The sequence below is a fragment of the Brachycentrus maculatus genome, unplaced genomic scaffold (genome assembly GCF_059751285.1).
Source record: "Brachycentrus maculatus isolate JH-2025_06_01 unplaced genomic scaffold, ASM5975128v1 h1tg000266l, whole genome shotgun sequence".
In the NCBI taxonomy this organism is placed as follows: Eukaryota; Metazoa; Arthropoda; class Insecta; order Trichoptera; family Brachycentridae; genus Brachycentrus; species Brachycentrus maculatus.
The window spans coordinates 1,356,529-1,377,568 of NW_028281017.1; the positions used below are offsets into that span (position 1 = coordinate 1,356,529).

Here is a 21,040-nt window from a genome sequence, read left to right on the forward strand (position 1 = left end):
TTCTGTACATGAAGTTTAAATAAATACATAAAAATTAGACTTCCGTGATTTTTCGACACTCGACACTGGCTATAACACCAAAGATGGGTGAAAAGCCATTAAAAAGAAGAAGAATACTTGAAGAATTACTTAAGAATACACGAAAACTTTTGGAACGAACTAATCACGTAAGTGAGGACTGACTATTACTTACTATTATGTAATTTATTATTATTCATCATGTCATAGCCTCAAATGAGGCCCTTCTGATATTCCTTAATAATAACTAACTTATAAAATATACATATAGTTATGTTTTTGATGTGTATGAGGGTTAAAACGAACAAAATACAAGTGTTTTTTTTTCATAATACCAACTTTTTTAAAAGCTGTCACCCGCAACGAGAAACAACAATATAGTGACATTTTTTGGCGCTTCTCAGCCTTTATATTTTATACAAATTATTATTTTTTGACATCTCATCAAAAATGAAGAAGAATATGGAAGTCTGGGCATTTACGGGGCTGACGACCGTCATGGGCTGGTTTAAGTGATCACTTTACACACGTGTAACATTCACCAATTCTACCCATTATTGACAACCACACTACTCAAATTCTTGGAAGTTCTGTATATATGAACCAATTTAGAAACCTTGTTCTTGAATCACTAGAACTTCACTAGAGACATCTATTGGTGAGATGTAAAGAAGCTTTTTACTAAGCACAAACTCTTATATTATACAAATTAATTCTAATTCATAACTCAATGGGAGTTATGTCATTTTAGCTTCAATACCTGTCAACATGTCAGTTTGGTACCCAGTGAGGTGCAGTGAGGTGTATTCGACGGTTTTGTTTTAAAACGTGTTCCTACTTGGTGAATTTTCCGACTCGGTATATACAAGTATGAAATTATTTTAAAATACACAAATAAATATATGACCGTTATACCAAAATAAGAAACTCGCGTAAAAATGTGTTTGTACATTGTCATCGACAGAAAACCACGTGTTTCCGTAAAATGTGTATCCGATGATTTTAGTGATTTAAATAATAAGTTACTGTTTGTTCTACTGGCTCACGGCAACACCACACGACAGCAATAACATAAGGTGTATTCACAAGCAGCAATTGATGCATAAACTCGTAAATTATATGTATTCGAAACTACATATGAACGTGTATATTATGTGCCAAAAAAATATATGTATGTGAATTTTATAACAAGGATGTATAATTTATTATTAACAAATAAATAATCTGGACCAAAAAAATAGTAAATAAATAAAAAAGAGAACTGTGAAAATTGTAAAAAAAATATATTGTGTGTATTAAATTATAAAAAAAAACAATGTAGAAAGAACTCTACTGAAAAGACACACAAGGTGGCTTGTTATGTCTCTGCAAAAAAATGTTAATTGTATTTATGAATTTTTAAATTAATGTATATGTATGTGTGTATATGTGTTTGTGTATTATATTAAGGGTATATTTTTTTAAGGAATAACCCGCAAAGGCTCATTTAGACGCTTGTCTGCAGGTAGGATAGTCAGGATAGGGAAGGTACAAGGGGAAAAATTCAACACTAACACAACACCCAGACCAATTGTAAATAAATCTCCTGAATTTATTTTGCACTTGGCGGTAATCGAGCCCGCGACGCCAGTTTCGCAGTCGAGCTTCTACTCAACCACGCCACGGCGCCTGTCTAACTAACTAACCATTTCGCCGCTTCCCCGCCAGCTTAGGCAGATAAAATAGAACGCCACACTTATGTGTCTTTGCAAACATTCTTCGCCTCTTCCACATACATGCATCACTCGTACCCGCCAATTATATCGACTCCTGACCTAATCGCTTTTAAGTATTTGACATACCTGACTATGCCAAGTTTTCCTCTGTCTTCCTCTGCTCCTTTTTCCAACTACATTTGCGTCATAAGTTTGTTTTACCGTTCTTTCCTGATTCATATTTATACATATCGCTCCACTCCTTTCAAGAACGTCATAAATAAAAAAAAACTTGATTTTTCAGGATAACGTTTTTAAGTTTAAAAATATAATACAATTCATTAAAAATAAATATCAAGCCACTTATTGAACTTTTTACAGTACAACATATCTTTTTAGGTTAAACCTGAAGGTTTTTTCTCCATTTGAAAAATAACAAGTTTTTTTTTTTTTTTAATTAAACAATACCCTTTCTTCAAAACGCAAAAACAACACTTTCTGCCCTGTAGCGGGTAAATATTAAGTTAAAAATATGCTTCTTTCGCTGGGATGTAGTACATTTTCTGGGCATTCCGAAAACATGCACAACTGAAAATTGACGATTTTTGATTTATGACGTTCTTGGAAGGAGTGAACGATATTTGTCAAAATCGATAACAGGAGTGTCACTTAGTACCAATTCATTGAAATTTGCTTTGTTGTCTGGTGCATTCGGGCATTTCTTGGAGCAAAGTGCTAGTCGGTGTATTCTTACCGCTTCAGACGATGATGGCGCCATTGTGTTTGCGCTCGAGAGAAAAACGTTTCATTATTGAAACATTTAGCGACAGCTTTCCCCGCGTTGGCGGTAACAATCGCGAAATTATCACCAAAACGCTGATTAAACGCGAGATAAGCGCTAAATCCGAGGTGGAAATACATATCCGAGCCTGAAATTGCCTTAAAACAAGTCGGAATTAACAATGCCGGCCATTAGGGTTAGCACTTTTGTCGGAAAAGCTCGCTAGTGCCAGTGCTGAGAAGGCTACTTCGGCTGACGGATACTTTACTATTGGATACATTTATCACTTAGGTCAGTACTTACTTGCTTTACTTTCTTCTTCTTCTTCTAACCCTTATCTGCCCCCCTAAATACAAATCAAACAATTACAACATTTTGAGTGTCTCCAAATACTTGTTCACAAAATCTGGATTATCTCCAATTACAGGAGTTATTTTCATGTTATTTTTTGACATCTCATCAAAGTATTTGGACACACTCAAAATGTTGTAAATAAATTATGTGGTCAAATTATAAGCTTAAATAACAAAAATGAAAATGATATTTTCTGGCGTTTCTCATGTGTGTGATTATAATCCAGGAATCGGACCTCACATACTGATAAAAGAGTTTCTGCTCAATAAAAAGCTTCTTTTTATCTCACCAATAAGATGTCTCTAGTGAAGTTCTAGTGATTCAAGAAAAAAAACAAAAACTAACTAACCATCACGCCGCTTCCCCGCAGGGGTAGGCAGAGAGAATAGAGCGCCACACCACTCTGTCCTTGCAAACATTCTTCGCCTCTTCCACGTTCATGCATCTCCTCATACATACCCGCCGATTGTTACGACTCCTAACCTGACCACTTTCAAGTATTTGGCATACCTGATCGTGCCATGTTTTTCTCGGTCTTCCTCTGCTTCTTTTCCCGCTAACATTCGCCTCATAAATTTGTTTTACCGTTCTCTCCTCACTCATTCGTTCTACATGTCCAAACCATCTCAACACACCTTTCTTAATTTTATCGATAATGCTTAACAAAGTTCTAAAATTGGTTCATATGCTTATGTAGAACTTCCAAGAATTGGAGTAATGTGGTTGTCAATAATGGGTAGAATTGGTAAATGTTACACGTGTGTACAGTGATCACTTAAACCAGCCTAAGACGGTCGTCAGCCCCGTAAATGCCTAGACTTCCCTATTCTTCTTTATTTGTGATGAGATGTCAAAAAATAATACAAACAATTACAGTTTTATTTATTGATTTGGCGTTTAATTTGTAGAACTCCAATTTAATTTATGTATTAATTGTTCAATCACAGATTTTATGAGTCTACTAAGTTATATACCTAGTTATGGCATTCGATTATAAATGCCATAACTAGGCGAAACATTTGTCACAATATTAATTTTTATGTGTTTTTTTAACAATAAAATAAAACTTATTAGACTCATATCTGTGTTTGATTTGACAATTCATACATAAAGAACAGTTTTCACTTAAAATAAATCTATAAAAACTGTCATTCACATATGTATAACTATATAACGCCTTCGTAGTGTAATGGCCAGCATGCTGGGCTACCGCTCTGGAGGTCCCGGGTTCAATTCCCAGGGGGGGTCAAATAAATATAAGTGATTTTTCACTACAATATTTATTCTATATTACCCTGGACTGATGCCTGAAGCGGAGGGCTGATCACCTTCCCTTCATGTGTTAACTATCAAGATAACACTGAATTTATATGTTGCAGTGCCCTATGCACCATCAGGTGCGGATGATAGTTTGAAATGAAAAATGAATGAATGTAAACCCGGCAAGTTTTGAGAACTACAGATGTCCTCATCAACAGGAGAAAATACAAACAAAAAAGAAAGTACATATATAGTTTGTATTTTCACCTGTTGATAAGAACATTACTGTAGTTCTCGAAACTAGTCGTTACTCAAAACTCCCAAATCTTAAAATCCACAACGTGGTCTTTGAACAAGTGTTTTATTTTTATATTTATAAATATTTTTTTTCTATTTTTTTCATTTCCATGCAACAAAACTGAGCCATATCAATACGTGACAATAACATTACATGAAAATATTTTGACTGTTCAAAGCTACTTCGTGTTCAAATCCACTCCACTGTCTCCCCTAGATCTGAAAAATATTTAGATCAACGCAATTTGATATTTGTGTGGTAATTTCATAATTTCCTTTCATGCTTACTTTAACGCAAATAATATCATCCGATGATGGAACTGCGAGTAGATTACAATCAAGCTCCACAAAATGTTTTGTCTTTCTGCAGAACCGGATTGGTGCTTGTATTTTATCAGTATTTCAAATATTGATCGGAGTATAACTTTTCAAGATAAAATTTGCATTTCTTTAACATTTAAATACATCGCTCGCTCCTTTAAACAACGTCATATTTCAGAAAACTTTATTTTTAAAGAGATTTTTAAAGTTTAAGAATATAATAAAATGTATTAAAAATAAATATCAAGCCACTTATTGAACTTTTTACCGTGCAATAGATGTTTTTAGGTAAAATTTGAAGGTATTTTCTCAATTTGAAAATATTTAGTATATTCAAAAAAATAATTAAACAATACCTTTTCTTCAAAATGCAAAATACAACACATTTTGCCCTGTAGCGGGTAATTATTAAGATAAAATATGCCGCTTTTGCTGGGATAAAGTACATTTTCTGGGAATTCCGAAAACATGCACAGCTAAAAATTGTCAATTTTTGATATTTGACGTTGTAGAAAGGAGTGAGCGGCATGTAAATATAAATATGTTAGTTCGTTCAAAAACTTATATCTCCTTAAGTTACTAACCGATTGCCTCGAAATTTGGACACAACGTTGCATTCGAATACGCGTATCATCTTCACAGTTTGTTAAGATCCCTGAAGATGGCAAGGTGTTTCTCTAAACCAGTAAGAAAAAACAAAAATAAAAGTGGTCAAAAACAAAGTTCGATATATATTTTAAGTTTGTGTTTTTGCCTAGAATTTTCACTCACGAATTACATGAATTTATATTAATTTTAAATCAAACACAGATTTTTCGAGTCTACTAAGTTGTATTTTATTAACAAAAACACAAAAAAAAATATAATATTGCGACAGTAAAAAATTAATATTCTGACAATGATTCAAAATTAATACATAAATTAAAATGGAGTTCTACAAATTAAACGCCAAATCGATAAATAAATTATATTAACATTAAACATAAAGAGTAAACCCACTTACAAGTAGGAATAGGCTATAAAAGTTATAAAGTTGTAGCCTAAGTAAATTATATTTGTGTCGGGTCGTGGTCCCGTGGTTAGTGTCGGGGACTCTTGAGTCAGAGTTTTTGGGTTCGAACCCACTCTCTACCACAATATGATACCTATTTCTAATAATGAAGCTCACAGAAATAGTATGAAATTGAAGTACCTACATATTTTTGTGATTAATAAATTTTTCAAAAATGATAATGATTCGCGGTGTTGCACAAGCCGTAGCCAGATTTCAGAGTTACTTGGACACTCAGACAAGACACATGAGGTGGCTTGGTGGATCTATGCAAAAAAAAGTTTGTGAATTTCAAAATGAATGTATGTGTCGCCTACTTTCAAAATCCGCCAGGATCCATGTAAGTCGATTTTACAAGAAAAGGGAAATTTAATAACATTAATGTTTCAAAGATTTGTCTATCATTAGATAAAATATTCTGAAATAGAGAATTTTCCCTTTTTTTGGAATTTTTTTCAGTATTTAAAAAAAATACACGAGACACAAACCTATAATGACGTCATCTTAATTTTTGACCTATCCCCACTCTCTGATTGGCCGATGTAGGTCAGAGGACAAGTTCATGAATATAGCGGAAATTGAAATACAACGCTATTTTTAAGTATTTTTAGCAGGGTTTTCAAGTATATAAATATTTTAAACAATAAAACCCACAATTGGCATTCCGATAGAGCATTTGTTTTAAAATCTTATAAAATTGGATCTGGCGGATTTTTAAATTAGGCGACACATATGTATGGACATACATATTTTATGTTTATATAGTAAACAAATAAATGTTTCAATTAAAATGAGTTAATTAAAAAAATATATTTATTAAGATTATAAAATTTGCCGTAAGGTATCAGCAAAAGGCATTAATGAAATAATAATATTTTTAGAAAAAAATGTGTATGAAAAAGTCTCTCAATCTTGTCCTGCCTTACACATTCACGCTATTGCGTGTCACTCGCAATGCTATTGCATTGCGAGTGACAGCACAAAGAAGACGATCTAAATTCACTGGAAATGTAACACATTATTATCCCTTCAGATTAACTTTTGTACGACTTCGGGTTTTTGTGTAGTTCTTCGACATCTACGCACTTGACAAAACGTACAGCAAAGAGTGACCTGATTTTATAAAAATCATATAAATGTATATATATATATATATATATATATATATATATATATATATATATATATATATATATATATATATATATATATATATATATATATATATATATATATATATATATATATATATATATATATATATATATATATATATATATATATATGTATGTATATAAATATATATGTAGATATATACATATATACGCGATCTGTTCAATTAATACGTAGACTGACGCCATAAAACAGAATATTCCTCACAACATTTTGAGTGTGTCCAAATACCTTTTCACAAATCTGGATTATCTCCAATTAGTAGTTGTATTTACTTTAGTGAAGCTTTTTGTTGATCAGGAACTCTTTCATATGTGATTTCATGTGAGGTCCGAATCCTAGATTATTTTCACATTTATTAGTCTTTTTTTTTTATTTTAGCTTATAATTTGACCGGTTAATTTATTTACAACATTTTGAGAGTGTCCAAATACTTGTTCACAAATCTGGAATTTCTGTAAATAGGAATTATTTTTACATATTTTTGTTTTCACAAAAAAATGTAAGAATGTTCTTCATAGAAGTTACAGTCTGGGGACTCTGGAAGTATTCACCTCCCCGATGCACACACTTATCCCAACGGTTTTTTCCACTTTGGGAAACAGTCCTGAAACGCTTCTTATGTGATGTCCTTCAGCTCCTTCGTCGCATTTACCTTCGTCTCGGGAATCGTCTCAAATCTTCTTCCTTTTAAATGTCTTTTGCGTTTGGGGAACATGAAAGGCAAGAGGAGCGAGATCAGATGAGTAGGGTGGGTGGGGAAGAACAGTGATCGAATTTTATGCTAAATACTGAAGAGTTCTAAAATCTAAATAGGTTGGAGCGTTGTAGTCGTCATCCTGTCGTTATTTTTTCAGCTTCTTGTTCCCCAAACTCAAAAGACTATTAGACCTTTGAAAGGAAGATGATTTGAGACGATTCACGAGATTAAGACTGCGACGAAGGAGTTGAAGAGCATCCATCAAATCTGGGTTTCTCCACTTAGAAATTATTAATTTTGACATATTAACATAGATGAAGAAGAATATTACATACATTTTATAAGGGTCTAAAAAGCTTACTCAATGGTGCCGATAACCCACATATGAAAGAAAGTGTCTATTATAGTATGTGTAGAAATTCCAAAAATTTGAGTAGTATGGTTATCAATCATATGTAGAATGGTGAATTTTACACGTGTTTAAAGTGATCACTCAATCCAGCCTGACAAGCCCTGTAAATACTCATACTTCCATATTCTTTATTTTTGCTGATAATTCAATTTATTAGAGAATTTTTAGTTTACCATTACCATTAATAGTATTTTACCATTTATATGTATCATTTTTGTATTGTACTTTACCATTTATATCTAATATTTGTGTATTGTATTTAACCATTTATATGTATCATTTGCATATTGTATTTTACCATTTATATGTAGCATTTGTGTATTATATTTTACTATTAATATGTATCATTTGGATACTATATTTTAGCATTTATATGTATTCTTTGTGTATTGTATTTTACCATTTACATGTATCCTTTGTGTATTGTATTTTACCATTTATTTGTATCATTTGGATACTATATTTTAGCATTTATATGTATCCTTTGTGTATTGTATTTTACCATTTATATGTATGACTTGTGTATAGTATTTTACTTTTTATATGCATCATTTGTGTATAGTATTTTAACATTTATATGCAACATTTGTGTATTGCATTTAATCATTTATGTGTAAAGTATTGTGCCCTTTTAGCAACAAGTATGGATAGCAAATAATAATATTAAAAACAGTTTTTAGCTAGATCCCATGGTTATAAAAATAATTAAGGCGTTAATAACTAAAATAACATGAGAAGTTAGTGAGGCCAAGTGAAATGTGTTCAAAAATAATGTTTCTAAAGTTTCACAAAGTGCTAGTTGTGCTTGCGTGTGTATTATGGCTCGGGCGATCAGTGAGTGCGCTCGTGAACAACAACATCACGGATGGATTCCTGGCCATGGACGATGACCAGCTGATGAAGGGGAGGTTCCTGGGCATCAGGGGTGGAAAGCGTCCGAGATTCCTGAGCTTTAACACCTTGGATGATGCTGTCTCAGTAAGTACAGTTTATCTTCTTCTTTTTTACCCTCATCCGCACCCAATGGTGCATGGAGCACTGCATCAATTTGACGCATTGTTAAATTGATTTAATTTATAATTTTGTTGAAATGAAATGTATTTAAAATAAATATCAAGCCGCTTATTTAACTTTTAACTGTGCAACAGATCTTTTTAGGTAAAACCTGAATGTTTTTTCTCCATTTGAAAAATATTTTGTATTTTTAAAAAAATAATTGAACAATACCTTTTCTTCAAAACGCAAAAACAACACTTTCTAGCGGGTAAATATTATGTTTAAAATATGCCGTTTTTGCTGGGATATAGTACGTTTTCTGGGCATTCCGAAAACACGAACAACTGAAAATTGTCGATTTTTGATTTTTGACGTTGTTGAAAGGAGTGAGCGATATTTCTAACGAGTCCTTAAAACTGAAATGAATTAAATTGTTAAAACTCGTATAGTACATATTTGTAGTACAGCTTTTTCATTTTCATCTTGATTTTTTATTTTCTGTTAAAATCAAATATTTGTAGTTTATATTAGTTCTTTTAATCTATATTTTTAATATATTTATATTCTTGCCAGCGCCCTTTAAAATAAAATGTATACCCACACACAGGACATGCCTTTGTGGGATCTCTTTTTGTATGAATGTTTTTTTGGTCCTTGTAATTTTAATATATTGTGAAATGCAAAAGGATTTATTTTAAGTAATTATAAAAATGGTTCGTCCAATTTATGACATTTTTTCCTGAAATTTCAGAAAAATAATTTGATTATTTTCAGATATCAATGCAGTTCGACGTCCCATTCCTATCGATTCCCGTCAAAAAGTCCATGGATACTGCATCAGGGTTCCTATCAGTGAGTATTTTTTTAGATATTATGATGCGTAAAGCATTGCATTCAACTTCTATTGTTATTTGAAAAAAATACCAAAAATGAGGTGTATGAGGTTTTTTTCATGAAATAATTTGAACGTTTTGATAAAAAAAGTTGGAAAATCCTTTTTTTATTGATTTATTTTTACAAAATACTGTTTAAGTAATACAAAATAGTTGGTATATGTACAATACATTTCAAATATAACGTTTCTACCTCTCCAAAAAAGTAGATACTTGTGTTTAGAGAGGGAGTTCGTTTTAATAATAATAATAATAAAACCCTTATCCGCACCCGATGGTGCATAGGGCACTGCTTCATATGAACACAGTGTTATCTTGATCGTTTACACATAAAGGAAAGGTGATCAGCCCTCCGCTTCAGGTCCAGGGTAATATTGAATAAATATTACAGTGAAAAAATCACTCATATTTATTTGACCCCCCTGGGAATCGAACCCGGGACCTCCAGAACGGTAGCCGAGCGTGCTGACCATTGCACTACAGAGGCGGACTATTTTTTCATAGACAAAGTAAGTTAAAATCTAAATTTAAAATAAACAAAGAAAATGTTTAAAAAAATATTCCTTGGTATGGAATCTAGGTAGGGGTGAGTCTTATAGGTTTTTTTTATTTTAGTTTAAAAGGTTTGATAATTTTTTGAATATATCAAATTCTTTCTTAACAAATCTGGGTTTCGTCCACTCAGAAGCTATATTTTTTACATTGATATCTCAACATAGATGAAGAAGAATTTGGGAGTCTGAGTATCCACATGGCTTACGACCTGTTGATTAGGCTGATTATGCTATGCTGATCTATGCTACTCAAATTTCAAAATTTGCATATGGTATCCTGTGATCGGCAACTTCATTCATATATGAGTTCTTCGCACCATCTATGGTTGACTTAATTCTTTTTATTAGATAACTTATTGGATTTCTTGGTGGAGCTGTATTTTATACAATAAAATAACTACTCGTATAAAGTTTTCTCGTTTTCACCTTTTATTTTATTTGACCAGTGACCGGGTTTCGTCGTTATCGACATCGTCAGACTGGTGTCTGAAATAACCAGCCTGATGATTAAACCTGGTAAAATAAATTTAAAGTGGAAAAAAACATTTAATTGTTGTTTTATTGTATAAAGTGCAGTTCCAAGAAATATTAGTATAAAACTTTTTTTTAAGTATTTTTTAACTTTTTCTTATTTGCAGAAAATACCAACAGCCAATCTCAATTTAGCAGCTATTGGTCTTGCAGCAGCAGTCGTAGCAACCGGGGTGTTTGTGGTACCATTTGTGGCCAAACTCTCTTCCGTGAATTTTGTGAATGGGGGAAATAAAAGAAGTGAGTATATTCTGTATTTTTTTTAAATATTTGTATTCATTTTCATTTATGAAATTTTGAGCGAGCTCCAATCTTTATTCACAAATTCTTCATCGCCCTAAGGAGCTGTATAATATATATCAAGATATTAGTGACAAGAAGAAGCATGGAGTTCTTGTAAATATAAATATAAATGAGGAATATAATTGAACATGGTTTCAGGCGTTTTCTTGAAAGACAAATTATTCCGAAAAAAACATGTTTATTTTTAAAAAATCTGTGCGTATATTTTAAGAAGCATCATCTTATATTCAAGAAAATATGGAAACCTAGCATTGCCTGACTTCAACCATCACTTTTTTCAAGCGAATAACCCACAAAGTATGATTTTTAGAGGCTAGTCTGCAGGTACGATAGTAAGGATAGGGAAGATATATTGCTAAGAGAGTATGAATTAATACAAAAAAAAAAACATAAATTTAGGCGTGTTTGTACAATATTTAATATAAAAAATAGACAGCTCAGTGGAAACAGGATACTCTAACAGCACAAGTGACAGTTTTATTCTTTGGATAATTGCCTAGCGATTACTTTATCTTGGACGATGAACGCATGTTGATGCGAGAAACCTCAACAGATAGACCTTTCCCCGCCCCGGTCATCTTCACCTTCCTCGCATAGTCGCTCTCCAGGTACTGAGTCTCGGCGTGCACCAGGGTCGGCTTCCCGGGCCTCAAACCAGTCATGGCGAAAGGAGGAGTATACTCAATGTCCCAATCAGAATCGCTTGAACTGGAACTTTCAGCGTCGCAGTTACATTTAGGCCCTTGCTGAAACACTGGAGCTTTTCCGATAACAGCATCTATGGCTGTTAGATCCGTGCAGTACACATCCTCATAAGCACATTGGCAAATCTCTTCTAAAGCTTGCTCAAGAGATTTCTTTATCTCCTCTTCATATTTTTTCCGTTCCTTGGCGATTCTCCGCGCCGCTCTTTTTGGAGTTGGTTCCTGGACTATCCTGAAGACTATGGGATCGCAATTCATGAATGGGTCCTCTCCGTCTTCTATTTTTTCAATTTCCTTGAGAGGGTGTACTGTTACCGTGATGACGTCGCCCTGCCTGCTGACATGCAGGGCAGCCTTCGGTTCTATCTCCTCGTCTTCTGGCTCCGACGGGAAGTCACTGGGCAGTCCCTCTTGTCTCTCCACCGTCCGCTTCTTCTTCGACCTACCGCCAGACATGTTGGCCAAACTCGGTTGAGCCAACCTGGAAATAGGACAATAATTTTAATGTTTTGGCAAATATTTTAAAGGTAGACGACACGACGCCTGGCTTCTGTTTTAAATCCTCACTCAACTACTTCAATTCCTTTTAATTTCCTGCTTTATTATTGAAGTGATAAGGTTGTTGAACCACGGAACACATCCTATCATCTTCTCTGTTGCGTTTGCTTATACCTAATAAATTGTATTTCATTGTTCCTGAAACCTCTTAGTTTATCACTCTATCCATCCAGCTTACTCTTTTTCATCCTTCTCATTGTTACAACTCAATCGCTTTAAACATTTGTATTTCCATTTTAAACATCGTCCAGGTTTCACTACATTTTGATAAATTTCATAAATACCATGAAAAAGGATCTTATCTCACTAAATACCTGTTTAGCCAAATCTATTTTTGTCTTTATTCCACTAATACATCTGGAATTCTCTGTTATTGTGATTTCTAGCTATAATATACTTCATTCTCTTCACTTTCTCTGCGAAACTAAGTGATGATTTCATTGATTAATTTGGCAGTCACGTGTCATTGAAACACGCGACACAATAGATTATAAGCAACTGTGGTATTTGCCAAGGGAACTTTAAATAAAAAAAAATAAATAAAAATTTGTTAAGACACATGAAACTTACTTCAATTTCATCAATTTCAAAACACTCCTGCCTAATGCCCCTGGACGCCAGCCTCTTCTCGACTGCGAAGCAAAAAAAAAACGATAAAATAAAACAATTTAGCCAACTAGGAAATTTTGTCATAATTGTTGCGGTAAAACCATAAAACTAAAAAGACTTAAAGCCAAAGATTCAAGAGTCAGGGGTCAAAATAATATGTCTCGAAGATACCAAACATGTTTTCAAAGAAATAGTGGTTTGTAATGATACCATATAGGGCATAAGCCCTCTTTTCAAATCTGATTTAAAAGGGGAGTTAATTAATTCGAAAACTCTTGAAAATGTATTTTCTTTATCCGCACCCGATGGTGCATAGGGCACTGCGTCATATAAACGCAGAACACTGCGCAATCTTGATCATTATCACGTGAAGAAAAGGTGATCAGCCCTCTGCTTTAGGCACCAGTCAAGGGTTATATTAAATAAATATAAGAGTAAAAATATCACTTATATTTTTTTCACCCCTCCTTGGGAATTGAACCCGGGACCTCCAGCACGGTAGCCAAGCGTGATGACCACTACACTACGGAGGCGGACGAAAATGTACATACCTCTCCGAAATTCCATAACCATCCCATATTTGGAGGGACTCCCCTGTATCCTTTTGACCTACCAACACATTCCTTGTGTCCAGCGACTATTCCTACCATTCAAAAAAGAAACAATATAAATAAATTAAAAATCAAATTTTATTTCACAATTATTTGCAATACGCCATTTTATATTTGCACAATACCTGGGTACTCGTCACCGACGGTGTACACATATCTTCTACTCCTGTAAGACTTCCTCTTCTTCTTCTTATTTCCCTTGTCATTACTTTGATTTCCGCTAGACATTTACTCGATTGAAATATCTAAGAACATATTCGAATGTAATAATATCAAAATATACTTACATTTTACAATATTTTCTCTCAAATTGATTATAAATTATTGATGTAAATCATCTATTTGCTCATTAAATTCAAATAACTCAACTAAATAATTTTCTTAATCCCGCAACTAATTTTTCTTTAATCCCAGGAAACATTTGACGTGATTGTTTTTTTTTCTTCTTAAAATACCGTTTTTGTATTGAAAAAATGTTTTTCTTCGAAATACCATATGCGGTTTTGAAAAAAACGAAAGTTAAAAAAATATATAAAAATTTGTTTTCAATGTAATCTAAAAAGTAATTAAATTCTAATATACATTCTTTTGAAAAAATGTGCGCGGAGATACTCCTGACCCTTCGTGCAGCCGGTCACTCACTAAATTGTGCGTTTGTGAGAATTACAAACCCTTAAAAAATCATTTTGTTTTTTTTTAATGGAGTTAAAATGGGGTTAAAAATGTATATTTGATTTACACAAAAATTTAAGTTATTTTCGTGAAAACACGTTATCTACAACACGGCTTCTTACTAATATCAGGATCACCCTTCAAATTTAACTTTGATCCATTCAACATTTTCGAAAGTCCTTCGTACAGCATTCTCTGCACGTTCAGCTCCTGTTTGGGTTCTGCCTTTCCGTGCAAGTGGCAGGGACCAGAGCAAGGAGGTCCCTTGTCCTTGCAGGTGATCGAGTTGGAAAACCCTCCGCAGACCTCGCAGATTACGTATTTCGGCTGGTCCACCGGTCCGCACTCTGCCGGCTCCGGTGGCGGGTCGGAACTATTGCATCCGCAACAACCCCCTTGCTCGCTCTTCTTCCCTTGGCCCGCGAGGTTCTGCCCATCTGGAGAACTGCCCAGCTTCAGAATCTCTCCCTGCGTCAGGTACGACTGCACCATCTTGGTGAGTTTGCAGTTGGGGTTCCCGCAAGGCAGAGGCATGTTCAAGCCTCGCGTGTCCTCTTGCCTCATCTGATCTCCTGTCACAAACATGACGCAGTCCTCGTCTAGTCCCGCCGCCTTCAACTCTGCAGATATCAATCTCTTTCTCTCCCCCGCTTTCACTAGCTCCGGATCTTTTATTTCCAGACTTTCGTACAGTACACCGATAGTTTCTAACTGGACTGGATCAGTTTTTAGTCCGAACCTCTTGCATTTGTACGAAGCGTCTTCCGCTCGGCTTCGAAAAATAAACCCATCACCCTTGCTGCACGTCCTGAAGCGCGTTACGACCTTTTTGCCGAGACAGGTTAAACGAATAAGTGAAGTTATCTCCCCTATTATGGAGCCGCTAACCTCGCTTCGTAGCGTTTGAACACTTTTGACTGTTGTGGGAGGTAGGATTCTACAGCTTCTAGAGCTTAGAGTGACTAGCTCGTAAAATTCCCTATCCCACATTATTTTCGTTGTTGCGACGCAAGCTCTTTTCTCCGTTTCGTCATTTGTCCAAACTGATATATCCAGTGGAAACAATTTAAAGGTCTGCTTCAATCCGTCGGGATTCAGAGGAAATAGAATCGAAGCACCAGCGTTAAAAGGCTTGCTCCCCGCAAGTCTTTCCTCCTCTTGTAGATTGACCTCAAATAGCGTCATGTTGGATTCAGTTTGTTTTTCCAAGATATTTTCATCGTCATCCGGCAATAAATTATTTTCATACTCTCCAGACTCCATCAAATCTTTTTCAAATTCGCTTTCGTTTACGATGAACGACGCAAACCTTCCAAAATCCAAGTTTACTGTTAATTTCTTATTAGTCCTTAGCTTTCCTGACTTGCAATTCAAATTGATGTTTGTTATGAAAAACTCAATCATATAAATGTCTTCCATGGTGACAAACCTGCAGAAAGACGTTACGTAATTATTTGTCAGTTTTGGAAGAAAAAGAATTCCGAAAAAAATACAGATAATGATACGCTTAATTTTAATTCAATGTTTAATTTCAAGTATTAGTTTTTATGGGATAATAATGTCATCGGATCTAGATTATTATTGACAACAGTTTCCTTCTATTGGGCAGGTCGGTTTGTGCTTGAAATCTGAGCAATACTGCTTGTGAGTCCCGCTTCTTGCGTTAGACAACATACGTGACAGGCCTTCATACAGCATCCTCTGTATCTGGGGATCCCTTTCTGGTTCATCTCTATCTAGATTGCAAGGTCCACCACACTTGGGTTTATTCGCATCCTTACAAGTCTTGCCGTCGTACGAAACTCCGCCGCATATATCGCAAACCACATATTTCTGCGAGTCTGCAAAGGGAGGTAAGGCATCTTTCTCCAACGGTATGCTTAAATACTTGCAGTTGCAGCAACAGTCTTCCGAGGTCTTCGCTGGATTACAACAACCGTCTTTCTTAACGTTAGTTTTGCTCCTCAAATTTTCGCCCGTCGCTGCTTGTAACATCTCGGTCAGCTTACACGATTGATTGTCGCAGGGTATCGTCATAGTTCTGTTTAGCTTGTCCATTCCCCTCATTTGGTCCGCGGGGGCGTACATGCTTTCGTTCGCCAGCTGCTTCCTTCTTTCGATGATTTTTCCTACATCCATCTCTTCTGTATTCCAATCATCACTGACCTGACCATACGAAGTAAGCTGTACAGGTTTCGTATTGATGCCGTACTTTTTGCACTTGACAGAAGATGTCGCTATCTTGTTTCTATATATAAAACTATGCTGTTCGTCTAATTCCCTGAAGCGTGTTATTATCTTACTTCCAAGTGTAGTCAAGCGAACGAAGTACGTAATTTCTCCGATGGTAGAGCCAGTGGTTTCACTCGTAAGGCCATTAGTAGCTTGTAAAGTTATCGGAGTCTGAGAATTGTTTTCAGAACCTTTTCCAATCATGTCTAGGAACTCTGAATCCCATATTATTTTGGCAACTCCTACACAAGCTCTTCGTTCGGTTTCATCGTCTGTCCATACTGAAATTTCTAACGGAAAGAGAATCAAAGTCTGCTTTAGGCCGGGAGGGTTGTGGGCGAAGAGTAAGGACGCTCCGGCGTTGAATGTCTTCTCGGTTATTGTATTTTCTATATAATCTTCATCTCCGTCCTCTTCAGAGTCAATTTCATCTTTGCGAGGAGAATTGTTAACATCTGTAACGACTTTTCCTTCATTTTCATCGTCCGACAAGTCAGCGTCTTGTAGTATGTCGTCGATGAATTCATTTTCGTTGATCACGAGTGAAGAGAACTTGCCGAAGTCTATGTTCAAAGTTAGCTTCTTATCTTCGGCTGGAAATTTCCCACCAGGAGGACACTCTAGACTTATTTTCGTTATGTAAAATTCGATCAGATACAGTTGTTCCATTATGGCAATGACCAAACCTGTTGAGAGACGTTCTAATTCATCATTCAATGTTTTTTTTCCGCGTGCGACTTTTGTTACAATTTTGAGAAAAGATTTCAAAAATATACAATGTGGTTTTCAACAAGTGCAATAGGCATATTTATGATAATATTCTATAGAATGTCTTATAAAAAATCTCGTATGTCTCTAACTACATTAACGTAAAGCAACCCACAAAAAATACCTTTATAGTTCTTCTTTGTAAAATTATCCAATAAATTTCCAAAAAAAATTATCCTTCAACCTTAATTTTCAATTTTTCACTCCAAATTTTCGTTAGCGTAAGAAAAAAATCAACTAGTTACCATTACCGTAATATAAAACAAAAATAAATGTTACAAATTTGGATATCAAATATTTTTTGAAAAGTTCCATCAGTTATTCATTATTTAGTGGTACCTGCCCTATCATTTATTTAAATTTGTAAGGTACCTACCTATATAAAATTAAAACATTAAGTGATTCGGCAGACGATAAATTTTTAATCAAAGTTTTACTTGGTAAATACCACTATTTCTTAAAATCTATTGTGACAACTGTAAATTTTACTTAGCTCTACATGCAGTGTTTGAAAATTATGCGAAATGAATCAAAACACGTGTCACAATAATGTTTAAGGCGGATAATAATAAAACTTTGGAAGATGCTTTAAGCATGGATCTATTTATTTCATGTTACATTTTTTTTACAATTTCTATACATTTCGAGACTGAGCTTTTGTGCTTGGAGAGGAACTTTTTTTGTTGTTGTTAGTATCATGTTAAATACATATTACTGGGGAACATAACTTTTTTATGCGGAACGAGGGAGTTATCTTGTTTAGCTTTCTATTGTATAGTCTGTATATGTTTGTAGTGTTTGTTAAGTTTATTTTTTAGAGTGTTTGTGTCTTTTATATTTTTAATTTCTAAGGGAGGCCATGAGAGAACTCTTTATACCATAAGAGAAAAATGTCTTGGTATCTTGAGCTCTCTTTTGTCAAGATTAGACTATATTTAAATTCTTATCGTTTTCAACGTTTTAGGGTGATGTTTCGGAGTACAAATTCTTGTATTTAGATGATTTTCAATGCACAATTTACCAGGTGATAATGAGGAGCCATCCGTTCTGCAGCAGTTCCGTCAGCTGGTGAACGAGAATGGCCTTCCTCTAGAAGTGTGCACGCAGCGCTTCCTGTGCGCCTACATTCGCAAGTCTTCCAAAGCTGCAGACCCTACCAGCTCTGATAAAATAATCGATGGACTAGCAAGGTATGTTTCAAGCTTGCACATGAATTCAAATTACACTATTCTTCGTTTCTGTCGTTTTATTAAACAATATTTTCGCCAATCGGATGTACAGGGTGCCATAAAATTAATCACTGTATCAGAACATGTACATTTGCAAATGGTGTCATTCGTCAATAATATTTGACATTTTTTAACTCAACAGCTGCAGTATACATACAGATTTAGGGTGGCGCAAAACTAATTATACATTTTTTATTTTTTTTTGTAACAAAATGACTAAAATGATTTTGAGTTATTAAAATCTTTATTTGGACCATTATTTTCAACACTGAACGTCAATTTTTATTTCATCATACACATAATTACAAATTACAATAATGTGCCCTCATTGAGTTTTCCCGTGCCTAAGGGCACATTTTACAATATTAATTTGTAAAATTTTATTGAAATGAAAAAAAAATTGTTTATGATATCGCTCACTCCTTTCAAGAACGTCATAAATCAAAATTCGTTAATTTTCAATCGTGCATGTTTTCGGAATGTCCAGAAAATGTACTATATCCCAGAAAAAGAGCCATATTTTTAACTTAATATTTACCCGCTACAGGGCAGAAAGTGTTGTTTTTGCATTTTGCAGAAAAGGTATTGCTTAATTATTTTTTTAAATAAACTAAATATTCTTCAAATGGAGAAAAAACCTTCAAGTTTTACCTAAAAAGATCTGTTGCACAGTAAAAAGTTCAATAAGTGTCTTGATATTTATTTTTAATACATTGTGTTATATTTTTAAACCTTAAAGACGTTCTCCTGAAAAATCAAGTATTTTGATTTATGACGTTCTTGAAAGGAGTGAGCGATGTATGAAAAGCATTCAATGTATATTTCCATGGTGATTACCCTTTTTTGTTTTGTTTATCAGCAACGAGTGGGTGCTGAGAGCCCTGAAGGAGACGATCCTGGCAGAGGCCATCCGGTCGGGGTACGGCGAGGAGAGCTGCTCCTCCAAATTCTCCCGCTGCAAGGTCAACCAAGCGGCTCTCCACAACATCGCCAAAACCATATCCAACATCTTCACCAGCGAACCCAATCTCACTTCCTAGCCTACCTTTTGTTACCACCAAGTGAATCATACCAATAAAAATCAAAAATATATTTTATTTATTTAACATTTTAACACATGTCCGCCTCCGTAGTGTAATGGTCAGCACGCTCGGCTACCGTTCTGGAGGTCCCGGGTTCGATTCCCAAGGGGGGTAAAATAAATATAAGTGATTTTTTCACTGTCATATTTATTCAATATTACCCTGGACTGGTACCTGAAGCGGAGGGCTGATCATCTTTCCTTCATGTACAAACGATCAAGATAACACTGCGTTTATATGACGCAGTGCCCTATGCACCACTGGGGTGCGGATAAGGGTTTTATTATTATTATTAACATTTTAAGTGTGTCCAAATACTTGTTCACAAATCTGGATTATCTCCAATTAAAGGAGTTGTTTTTCATATTATTTTTTGACATCTCAACATAGATAAAGAAGAATATGGAAGTCTGGTCATTTACGGGGCTTACGACCGTCATAGGCAGGTTTAAGTGATCACTTTACACACTTATAATACTCACCAATACTACCTATGATTGACAACTACACTAGTAGTGAAATTCTTGGAATTTCTATACATATGATCCAATTTCGAAACATTGTACTTGAATCACTAGAGACATCTATTGAAGAAAGATGAAAGAAGCTTTTTATTGAGCAGAAACTTCTATAATTGGAGACAATTCCGATTTGTGAAGTATTTGGACACACTCAAAATATTGTACCATCAAATTTATTATACCAATGAAAATCAACAATTTATTTTTATTTATTGCATCCAAATTTTTACTAAATTTTTATTTATTAAAGGCAAAATTATTTTTCTAACCCTTATCCGCACCCAACGGTGCATAGGGCACTGCATCGTATTAACGCAGCGTTATCTTGATGAAGGAAAGGTGATCATTTCCTGCACTTTTGGGACCAGTCCAGGATAATATTAAAATCAGTAATGTATATTTTCACCCCCCTTCCCCTCCCCCTGGGAATTGAACCCGGGACCTCCAGCACGGTAGCTAAACGCGCTAACCATTACATCATGGAGGCGGACAAAATAAGCAAAATTAATATATTAACCTATCATGACATATGGGACTTAAAAATAGGGCCTACACTAAGAAGAGATTACCTATGTATTAAATATTAAAGTATATATATATATATATATATATATATATATATATATATATATATATATATATATATATATATATATATATATATATATATATATATATATATATATATATATATATATATATATATATATATATAT

General features: G+C 34.4%; 3 protein-coding genes across 5 annotated transcripts; 1 reads left to right on the top strand and 2 right to left on the bottom strand.

The window, feature by feature from the left end:
* Positions 1-2,494: 2,494 nt before the first annotated feature.
* LOC148305670 (uncharacterized) lies at positions 2,495-20,896 on the top strand. The gene is made up of 6 exons (XM_088266351.1): positions 2,495-2,784; positions 8,746-9,039; positions 9,832-9,909; positions 11,143-11,275; positions 18,517-18,682; positions 19,581-20,896. The coding sequence occupies exons 2-6, from the start codon at positions 8,818-8,820 to the stop codon at positions 19,759-19,761; spliced, it is 780 nt and encodes a 259-aa protein (XP_088122477.1). The 5' UTR covers positions 2,495-2,784; positions 8,746-8,817; the 3' UTR covers positions 19,762-20,896.
* LOC148305671 (uncharacterized) lies at positions 11,531-13,228 on the bottom strand. The gene is made up of 2 exons (XM_088266352.1): positions 13,171-13,228; positions 11,531-12,523 (listed from the first exon to the last, which is right to left on the bottom strand). Exons 1-2 carry the CDS (start codon positions 13,179-13,181, stop codon positions 11,842-11,844), a joined length of 693 nt encoding a protein of 230 aa, XP_088122478.1. The 5' UTR covers positions 13,182-13,228; the 3' UTR covers positions 11,531-11,841.
* Positions 13,745-17,724, bottom strand: LOC148305672 (uncharacterized). Of its 3 annotated transcripts, XR_015838127.1 has the most exons (3): positions 17,617-17,724; positions 13,946-14,065; positions 13,745-13,852 (listed from the first exon to the last, which is right to left on the bottom strand). XR_015838127.1 is itself a non-coding variant. In XM_088266350.1 (2 exons), exon 2 carries the CDS (start codon positions 15,909-15,911, stop codon positions 14,592-14,594), a length of 1,320 nt encoding a protein of 439 aa, XP_088122476.1. In that variant the 5' UTR covers positions 15,912-15,921; positions 17,617-17,724; the 3' UTR covers positions 14,510-14,591. The 3 variants fall into 3 exon arrangements, 2 of the variants coding, with proteins under 2 accessions (XP_088122476.1, XP_088122475.1); XM_088266350.1 differs by lacking the exons at positions 13,745-13,852; positions 13,946-14,065 and adding an exon at positions 14,510-15,921; XM_088266349.1 differs by lacking the exons at positions 13,745-13,852; positions 13,946-14,065 and adding an exon at positions 15,915-17,410 and having other exon boundaries at positions 17,617-17,691.
* Positions 20,897-21,040: the final 144 nt, after the last annotated feature.